The sequence below is a fragment of the Artibeus jamaicensis genome, unplaced genomic scaffold, assembly GCF_021234435.1.
Source record: "Artibeus jamaicensis isolate MK-2021 breed Jamaican fruit bat unplaced genomic scaffold, CSHL_Jam_final scaffold_660, whole genome shotgun sequence".
Classification (NCBI taxonomy): domain Eukaryota; kingdom Metazoa; phylum Chordata; class Mammalia; order Chiroptera; family Phyllostomidae; genus Artibeus; species Artibeus jamaicensis.
The window spans coordinates 9,635,718-9,646,019 of record NW_026522052.1 but is presented as its reverse complement, the minus strand read 5'-3'; the positions used below and the strand labels follow the sequence as shown (position 1 = coordinate 9,646,019).

At 55.2% G+C, this 10,302-nt stretch overlaps 1 protein-coding gene across 1 annotated transcript in view; it reads right to left on the bottom strand.

Moving 5' to 3' along the window:
* Positions 1-8,171: 8,171 nt before the first annotated feature.
* KIRREL3 (kirre like nephrin family adhesion molecule 3) overlaps positions 8,172-10,302 on the bottom strand; it is a 33,829-nt gene continuing 31,698 nt past the window's right edge. The window contains exon 13 of the mRNA XM_053659433.1: positions 8,172-9,745. Within this exon, the coding sequence (XP_053515408.1) occupies positions 9,302-9,745 (444 nt within the window). The 3' untranslated portion in view covers positions 8,172-9,301. The remainder of the gene's footprint in view (positions 9,746-10,302) is intronic.

The window sequence follows — 10,302 nt, the reverse complement described above, 5'->3', positions numbered from 1 at the left end:
GCAGTTGTGAATGCCATGTCCTTTTGGATTGGGGAGGACGTGGGCGGGCAGTGGGACCCGGCAGTGGACAGGCTTGTTAAAGACATAGGGGGACCCAGAGCAGGTCACAGTCATTCAGGAAGTTTATTTTTGAGTACAGTGCTTGGTGCCGAGTCATACATTGTCACCCTGGTGTGGCAGGCAAGCAAGTGGTACCCAGAGCAGCCCCGTCAGCTGGACACCCAGCCTGGCATCCTGGATCCTGGTGAACTTCCCAGCGGTGGGGAGAGGCACGGGGATGCCAGATGGGAGGGGCAGCACCTTCCCCACCTTCCTTCCTCTCTGACCACCAGCTCACAGTTTGCAAAGTCTCATGTTGGGAGGTGTCTGTGTGAGGACGCGGGTGGAGTCAGACAAAGGAAGCCAAGTTTTCCTTCGCAGATTAAGTGGGAATCATAAAAATGGAGTTTGCAGAAGGTCTTGCCAATGGCCCGGGTTGCCAAGGTCGGGACGGGCAGGGCTGGGGCAGCAGCTAAGGGGTTTGGCACGGCCTGCCCACCAGTTGCCAGACCAGGGGGTGAAATGCCCCCACCCCAGGTCTCTAGACTTGGGGTAGCTCTGCCATTTGCCTGCCTCTCCCCTCTTTGTTCTCCATCTTCCCAAGTCCTGCTTGGCTGCCAACTGGGCTTGCTGCCACCCCACAGCTGTCTCTTTACATCTGGAGCCAGGAGGGAGAGCTGGAGCTCCCCACAGGGGGTGGGACTCACAGCTGTGTGCCTGGCTTTCTCGGAAAGAGTTGCAGCCTTGAGGTTTTGGAGCTGGGCTGGGACAGGACACATAGGAAAGGGCAGGGGCTTGGGGAGGGACAGAGGAAAATGACATACTTCTTGACAGTGTTAGAGTGGCCTGCAGAACACCCACCATCATCCCGTCGGAGGAGGGGAGGGGATGGCCGCTCTGAGTAGCCTGGTGGGATTACGGGGAGAGGGGGGAACCCCACCAGCAAGTAGGGGTCCAGCATCTGCCGGGGTTTTGCAAGGCAGCGGGGAGGGGTCTTGCTGATAGGTGCATGAGCACAGGGTTGGGGATCTCAGTTCTGCTCCGCCCCAATGCTTCCCCAGCTGTTTCTCATTGAGGGTGTGCAAGGGAGTGTCCATTTTCCCATCCAGGCCCATTGAAAGTGGCTGTCGGCACACATGATCCAGCTGTCCTAGACTGGGGTCACTGCCTGTTACTGAACGGGCCTAAACGTGAGCCAGAATCCGACACACAAGGATGGGTCAGGCTCCACATGCACATGCATGTGGACAAAGGGCATGTTACATTCTCGTCAGGTTAGGCCTCTGATGCTGTGTGCAGACAGCCCTTCACAACGGCGCACACAGGGCCGTGTGCGGGGGTGGGTACACACACCCTACCGGTCCATTGTTCTCTCGGGGTGTGGGCTCAGCTTTCTCCAGGATGCAGCCTGAGGCAGCGCTGGCTGAGGGGCAGTGCTGCCCGTGGAGCTTTGATGTGGAGTAGCTGGGTGGGGTTCTTGGGTGTGCTGAGAAAGGACATTCTTCTTCCGTTGGCCCGCAGTGTGAACGAACTGCCTGTCAGCCTGGCTGGTACTGATTACACCGCCCTGAACATGAGGCAGGAAAGAGAACAGGGAACAGGAGGGGCAAGCAGTGGTGCAAGCCCACAGTCTGGGTTCTACACCAGGCTCTGCCACTTGTTCATGGAGGACCAATCATTTCTGTAGGTCCATGGTCCAAGGTCTTACGTTTCTCGAAATCAGAGGTTGGGCCCAGCCAATGAGGACCTCTTAGATCAGTATTATCTGGGGAGGAATGAAGAATGCAGATTCTTGGGTCTTACCCAGGCTGCTGGGGTGCAGGAATCTGGAATTTTAACAAGCAATCAGAACCACTGCTCTAGCAGTCTAGACTCCAGGATGACCTCATGCGCCTCTCAAATCCTCTGTCTGGGTGCAAAGCCCATCCTAATCCCCTCGCATTCTGGAGCTGCGTTAACCAGGCGAGTTTGCAAAAGGAGCCTACAGCGAGGCTGGTCCCGCCCCCGGCGGAGAGAGGCAGGGTGCGCATGCGCATTCTCGCCCGCTAGCTAGGGCCAGCCTGGCAGGCGTGGGAACCCGAAGCGCAAGGTCACCGCTGAGCCAGGCCTCTGGGGCTCCGCTCCCGCCCAGCCTCACCGGGCTCTGCAAGCCCTGCGCCCCTTCACAGAGTCCTGTAAAAGCGGACTCCCAGCCCAGCCACGGAGCGAGGCAAGAAGGAGGTTAGGCTTTGGTCTACCCCACGAACACATTTAAGGGACACCTTTGTATGAACATCAGATAGTGTGCCTTCATTTTGGACACTTCGGGTGTTTCTTTACACTTCCTAAGATCAATAGCACATCCCCCACCCCGCCCCCCGACCGACGAGTCTGCGGAAAGTGGGAGCTGGGAGCAGTTCTGTCTGTAAGGCGGGAAAAGATGGAATGCACACAACGCAGGACGGACGGTTGGGCGGCGGGTCGCACTCCCTGCTGCCTTGTCATCAGCTGGGGGAAGCCCTGCCCCTCCGTCTGGAGCACGGGTTGTGCCTACCTGCCTCGCAGTGAGGTTTGAAGGGTCTAATGGGTAGATTGCGTGGACCGTAAAGAATTATACAGATGTTAGATCGGAAAGCTGCCTTGTGTGGTGGAAAACACCAGAAAGCAGAGGAAACAGGTGAGATACAGCTGCCGGGTCAAATATTTGCCCAGGTATATGGTAACATGGCCTGTTCCAGAAAAGTCTGTCTCTGAGTCACCCGCAAGCAAAAGAAGGGTAAGACATCAGTGAAGTGACTCAAATGCAGGCTTTGTATAATCAAGCAACGAACCGTGAGTGCTGCTCTCTGCAGCGATTTTCCTGTCGAAGTCAGACGCCTTTGGGGGCTTTTGGAGAAGGCGCTTTCTTGGGAGACATTATCCACTTTTTTCAGTGGTAGGCACATCACACAGCATACCACAGTGGGTTCCTACACCAAGGCTGGTAAGTACGGCCTCCGTGGGTCTCTCCACCCTGACTTTTCTGCTGTCTTAATTATAACTTCAGAAAACTGTTTGTTAGTTTGGAGCATTCACATGGTTCTGTACCAGACATGGCCCCAGGAACATCTTTCCAAATTAAAAGTTTAAGGAGGGATGTGTGTGTGTGTGTGTGTGTGTTTGTGTGTGTAACTATAGCCTGTTTTCCCTTCTAGTTCTTTCTCCACAAGTTTACTTCTCTGGTTAGACAGCAGGTCTTGAGGATCTTGCATCCGAGAATTGAGGCAGGGAGATGAATTGTGAGTCTCAGCAGGTGCCAGATCTGGGGGGAGCCCAAATGTTTCAGAAGGCTCCGCTTCCTCATGTAAGGAAGGGGGTTGCAGAGAGCTGGCGTCAGGTGGGAGAGGTCACAGTCCTGTCTGTGAGGGTCTGACAAAGGTTCCTAGGGAAACATGAACTTGGGAAGGCAGATTTCAGGTTCCCGGGGAAAACTAACATTTTAAAGTACGTCTGCCCCTCGAGAGAGGCACAGCTTCTCAGGAATCTTGCAAGACTGGGAGGGTGGACTTGGGTGGAGGGAATGCGAGAAGGCTTAGATGTTGAAATCACACTGGGGGATCGAAGTTGGAATTACTGAACTAAGCTATTCCAGAACCATCTATTAGTCTGAGACTTCCTCAAAGCACTGTTTACCTACATCGCCCATTTTAACACTGAAGGAGTATCTTCTGCTTAAAAATGTGTTTCTCTCCTGAGGGGGGAAAATGAATTACTGTTGTGGAAACTGGAATCCAGTAGGGCAGCTCTCAGCAGTTCCGTTCTCTTTCTCTGTAGATTTATGTTCCACTGGTGAAGGCCTGCGTGGCAGAAGAGCTAGAGAAACTATTAATTAAAAGTCAAATGGGGGTTCTTATCCGAAACTTCTTCGGTAGAAGCCCTGGATCCTATCTTGATCTCCACTGCCCTCTTTCTTCCAAGTGCAGTGTTCATTAGCGTCCCAGACACATTAAAAGAGACCCTGGCCCTTTTAATTTTCTTACAAAGCAGGCAAAGGTGGTATTTTTAATTTGGTCCACTTGAACGTGTCTTTGGCGGTGACCTTCGGGGGAAGACTCCCTGCGTTCAGTTTCTGTCCCGAGCAGCTCTTTTCCTCTTGCATCATTGGGAACAGAAACCAGAGAAGCTCCATTTCCTAAGACCCCAGTGCTCTCACTTGCTGTTCCCTGAGACTCTACTTACCTTGTCTTAGAATCTCAGGAGCATTCCTTGAATGTTCTCATGGCATTCCAAGGCATTTCTAAGGGCCATGAGGTCAGGCAGCAGCAGGAGATAGATGTCTTTGTGGGCTAGTTTCCCTGATTTGTGGGCTCAAGAACCACTTTGGGACCCAAGGTGGAGGAGACCCCACCCAATGGGTGGGCTCCGTGAACTGTTCCAGAGAGGAAATGCGGAAACATGGAGTGGCAGGTGGATACCAGCACCAGGGATTTAGACTATAGTCTGTGAGAATGGTGTGTGTTTGTTCACAAAAGGCCCTTTAAAAGGGTTAGGGCAGCCTTTGCTGGTATGGCTCAGTGGATTGAGTGCTGACCCATGAACCAAAGTGTCACTGGTTCAATTCTCAGTCAGGGCACATGCCTGAGTTGTGGGCCAGGTCCCCAATAGGGGGCACACGAGAGGCAACCACACATTGATGTTTCTCTCCCTCTCTTTCTCCCTCCCTCTAAAACTAAATCTTAAAAAAAAAGAGAGAAAAAATATATATAAAAGGGGAAGAGCAGGAGTAAGTAAAACTGCATGAGCCTGCAGTAATGAAAGATCTCCGTGGATGTCAGAGCCTGGGCCGTGAGAGGGGCAGGGGCGGGGGAACTGGGGAGAACAGCGGTTAGGGAGAGGGACCGATGATCGTCTTCCTGCAGCAAAAATGCCTTTGCCCCCCAAAAACAAATCCTTATTTTTAGAAAGAAGAGTAGCTTTGAGTTTCCTCCTGTTTGCCAGCTGTGCACCTGGCGAAGACTGAAACCAGGGAGTTTGGGGAAAGGGGGTCGGAGCCTTTGGGGCCCGGAAGCAAAGGCCAGGCTGAGAGGTCCCTGTCGTCCATCAGCTTATCAAAGGCTGCCGGTGGCTCATGCTGCAAATGGCTGGCGTGTGGCAGCATCTGAAGACAACTTATGTCAGAGGCTTCTTTTTTTTTTTTAATATTTTATTTATTTATCTTTAGAGGGGAAGGGAAGGAGAGGGAGAGATTTCCGCTGGTCTGGCATCGCAGGAGGCTTCTAAAAGACTTTGTTTTTTAAAGGAGGAAGTAAAATTTAAGATTGAATTATGATGTCATTGGTTTGTGTGTGAGTATGTTTCTTTAGATGGGCACGCCAACTGGTACTTCAAATAAAAATCTATGTGCAAATCAAGATAGCTTTTATTTATTACGTATACTTTTGTTTTAAGAAAGAGTTTATTTTAGGAGAGAAACTCATCGCAAGGCTGCCTTCGTCTTTTCTTTTCCTGGCGCCACCAGAAACCACACGCGGCACCTGGGAGGAGCGCGTGGCACCTGCGGAGGGCACCTTGAGGTTTCGATTCTGATTCCTTAATAGCAAGCGCCCACACCGGGCCTGCGCCTCCCCGAATGGGAAGGGAGAAGCGCAATCCCTGTTCCGAGAAATCTCCCGAGAACGGCATCGCACTGTTTCCATTTCCTCAGGTGCTTTCTGCTCCGGAAGCTCAGAGGCAGCCTCAAGGCCTATTGCTTTAGAGCGTTTGTTTCACCGGCTCCGTGGAAACGGATTGGCCTCCGTATTCTTGCTCCGCCCCCCTCCTCCCCCCCCCCCCCCCCCAGAGCACTTCCTATCCCAGGAAGGTCGATGAGATGGTGGAAATAGCTCTGGCCCCTCCAGACTGATAGTGAGCCTGAGAATTAGAAACTGGGCTTCCATCCAGGGACTCCGAGCCAACAGTGCATTTTAAAACGATCAGAAAACTGGACACTGGCCTTGGTGGGGGAAGGGGGGCATTTGATACAAGAATGGCTTTGTTTCCCAGGGAGCTGTGGTCTTTCCAGGTCACTGGGGGACTTGAGGCGGAGGATGCCAGTCCCGCCTTCCTGATGGAGCCGTTGCCTGTCCCTGCTCAGCCGGCCTCAGTGTGGGCGGTCTTTCCCACAGGCCTCTCCATCCTGTTCTGGGATGAATGTGGCCTTGGGCTGGCACTGTAGGATGGAAACATCTTACAGAGGAAGTCACGTGTGTTTCACCCTCCTGTTTGCCACTTGTTAGCTCTGTGACCTTGGGCAAGTCTTTGGGGTTCTCTAAAGCCTCCTTCCCTTGTCTCTAAATTGTAATACTGTGTAGACTTCTGAGGATTAAGATTTCAAATGTAGACTCATTTCAGTTCATCGGAAACCACCTACAGGGGAATTCAGGACTTCCCACGGCCTTAAACAAGGTGTTTTTTAACACCTCCCTTGACAGCTTGTTTGCACCCTCACTCCTGTGCAAGAAGTGAGAAGCGCTGGTGGCCAGGAGGGGTGCACACGGCTGGGTCTGGGCGCCTTCCCAATGCCTCAACATTCCAGAAGCCCCCCTATGCTACCGATTTCCCCTTTTGTTCTTCTCCTTCACCAAGGCCTTCCATGTCCCTCTTGTCCCTTTGGTGGTCCTTGCTGTATTTGTGCGTCAGAGGGAGCTGGCGGGGTGGGGGTGGGGGTGGGGCACTGGGTGGCTGAGCTTTGACTGCTGGGCCCCTGTTGAGACTCTCTGCTCCTCTTCTGCGATGACAGTCCACATGCTTACTCTGGGGGGGCCTGGAGCTCAAGGCGCAGTCATTCTGCTCTGCAGGACAGCAGCTTCCTCCCTGGGCTCTGGTTGTTCTGAGTCAGGACCTCAGGTGTTGGGAAATAATGAGTGCCTTCACCCCATTAGGAAAGCCGTGGGGGGCGGGTGGGCAGGGGACAAGGAGGCTGTGGTGTGGACGAGGAGGAAGCTCTCCCACGCAGGCCTGGGGAAATCCTCTTAAGTGATCCTCTTTCTTATCCCAGCGCCCCAAGGCATTTTATATCCGGTCTTGGAACCTTGGAAGATTAGTTACAGCCTGGTCCCGATAAGCTAAAGGTAGCAGGTTCAAGCCCCGGTCAGGGCGTGTACAGGCATCGACCAACGAATGCATAAATAAGCGGAACAACGTATTGATGTCTCTGTCCCGTGCACGCTTTCTCCCCGCCCCCCTCTCTCTACAATCAATCAATAAAAAATTAACCTAGCACGTTCAGGAGCCAACACCCTGGCCTCTGTGACCGGCGAGAATGGTACTGGGATCGGCATCTGAGACTGGCAGGTGCACGTGGGTTTCTCATCCGTGTCTACTCCCCGGGCCTGGGGGCTGCAAAGGAAGGCATCTCAGGCCCTGGGAGTTTTGAAGCAGCAGGAAACATGGCGGGAGCCAAACACACTCCCGGGCGGAGGCGCTGAGAAGGCAATGCATAGACTCTGGGCTGGGGCCGTCCCAGGAACCTGAGTATGGGCAGAAGCACAGACCTTTGTGGCGAGGCTCCCATGATGGGTAAGGACTGTGGGAAAGTGGGACGGGAAGGGCCTAAAACCTGTGAGGAGTGCCAACCTTAGGGGCGATTTGGGTTCTCCAAAGTTCCAGGGGAAAGTTGCTCCCCGAGTAAGCCCCCTCACCTGGCCCGGTTTGCCCATCCCACCTCATTTGCTGTCACTCTGTGCCAGGCTTCCCACCCAGGCAAGGCCACTCTGGGAACGTGATTTGAGTCTTCGAGTGTTACGTTTTGGGTGCCATAGGTTCTTTGAAGAGGGCCTCCTTCCGTGAACCCCCAAGGAAGGGTGCTTCCCTTGCAGAATGTTGCAGAGAAAAAGACCCGGAAGGACCCCTCTCATGCCGGGGACAACCTGGGTGCCACTGGGCTGTGGACCACATGAGTCGGGTGGCCGTGGGTCTTGCTTTTGTGGCCCTCTGGGCTGGGTGACGCCACAGGGGGAGGAGCCTGCCGGCTGGAGCCAGAGCAGGCAACCAGAGCCGTCGGCCGCCTTCATGAGCTGGGAAAACGGAATCACACAGGGGCAGAGAACCCTGGGTCCCCAAAGCTCTTGGGCCCTTCCTGTGTGTCTGTGGGAATAAAAGGGTAGCACGAATTTGTTGGAGTAACAACCCTAACATTTATTCTCCTGTGGGGAGTCGGAGGGATAAGGTGTCGATGTACTGTCTCTCTTGTAGTGGCGTCTTAAGGAAGACAGGGCCACCGTTCCTGATGTGAGTCCAGGCTCCTGGTGAGTCACCAGCTGAAAGTGCGAGTCTCGTCACCCTAAAGAACTGGTGTCTGGTCCCCTCCAACCTGTGTGTGCCAGGAAACCCTCCCCCCAACGACCAGAGAAGCTCTCACGCTCCTTATGTTAACTCTGATGTGCTGTAGGGGAGAGGGGAGTATGCAAAGCAGGGTTGGGCGGGAAGGCTCCGGGGCTCACAGCCTGGCTGGGGGCGGGGTGTGTCAGGTCAGATGTCCCCCCTACCCCCCAGCGCTCGCACTTTCCCTCCTCCCCTCCCTCCCTGTCCCAGGACACCAGTCACTGACTGGGCCAGTTCTGCCCCAGAGTTCAGAGGCATCAGTCCAAGGTAGAACTGCAAAAGTATGGACACAAAACACCAAACAATTTGGGGGTGGGGTCCCAGCTGGTGTGGTGAGAGATGGTCCTGTGTCCAGGGCCATTTCCAGTTCTGAGCAGCAGAGGGCACTGGGGTCTCTGGGGGCAGCTCAGTGTTGGGGGGTGTTTCTGGCTCTGAGCAGCAGAGGGCGCTGGGGTCTCTGGGGCAGCTCAGTGTCAGGGAAGCGCTTCACCTCTTCTCCCTAGAGTGGCAGGGGGCGCCCAGGTGCGGGGGTGGAGCTTTTGGGCAGCCAGGGGCAGAGCTCACATGGAGACTGGAGAGTGATCGGCAGTTTCATTAAAGCAAAGTTAGAGCTGCCTCTAGTGCCTCCGGAAGGAGCAGGGAGGGAGGGACCTCTAGGAAAGGGCTGGGGACCCAAGTGTTCAGCGTGGAGCACAGCTCACTCTGCTGCGTCCTCAGACACTTCCTCACCCTGCACCTCTGGCCAACTGCAGATGGGGACCCAGATTTGTGCTTGATCGGGGGCGGGGGGGGGGGCTTTGGAGCAGGGCAGTAGCAGAGGCACTCTCGGGCTGTCCTGGAGGCTGCCGGTCCTGGGGTCCTCTGCAAAGTACCCACGTTGTCTGGAGAGCCAGGACGTGTGGTGGCCCCAGTCCCCCGCCCCCCTGCCGGCGGTGGGGAATCCTCAGACGTGAGTCTGCATCCGCCGCTGCAGGGGTCGGCTGGGGTCGGAGTTCTGGGAAGAGGACTGGGAGTGGTGGGAAGAGGAGGCAGAGGCCTTGCTGGCCTTGTCGAACTGCACGTAGCCGTCCTGCTTGCCACTGCTGCTGACGCTGCTGTCACACTGCGTGTCCAGGAAGGAGCTGCTGTCGCTGAGGGAGCCCCTCTGGAACTCTCGCTCACAGAGCTCAATGGATGAGCTGCCCATGCCCAGCACGAACCTCTGGCCGTAGTCATAGAGACGGCCCTGGCCGCTCAGGGTGCTGTAGATGTTGGTGAAGGACATGCCCGTGGGCACCCGCTGCTTGCCTGCAGGGCGCAGGTCTGGCTGACAGCTGGACAGCGAGATGGTAGGGGTTGAATGGTGCTCCTTGAAGGTGTTGACACTGTAGTAGCCATTGGTGGGGTCCTGGGGTGGGGGACAAGAGCAAGAGCAGCGTCACCGGGCGGGGCAAAGGCGGCACTGAACTTTCTATGTGGAACCGGTCCTAACTCACACAGGCGGGGATGAGGAGAGGCGAGAGGGGGGACTGCAGCGCAGAAATGGGTGAGGGGAGCGTCTGGAAGGGTTACCCTGGTGGGGACAGCAAGGTGTCAGGTATTCAGGTGGCAGCTGGGAGGGGAGGGCACCCAAAGGAGGGAAGCGGGGGCCTCTCGTGGGTGTGTTTAGTTATCAGCACAATGCGAGGTCATTTGAGAACCAAATTGCGTTCATTGTTTTTGCCCAGGACACAGATACTTCGTTTTCAAGTTTATCTGTGAAAAGGCTGTGGGCCAGGAGCCTGTGGGAGCTCAGCCCCAACTCCATGGCTCCTTAGTGTGGGGGCGAGGCAGCAGGTGCGTTTGCAGGGCAGGGACCCACTTGAGGGAGAGGCTAGGCACCCGTCCCCATGGTGTCCCCTGGCCTCTCTCTCCTATTTGCTGCTGTTGTTTGTCTGGACACAGGCAGGGCTCGGGCCCTCGGAG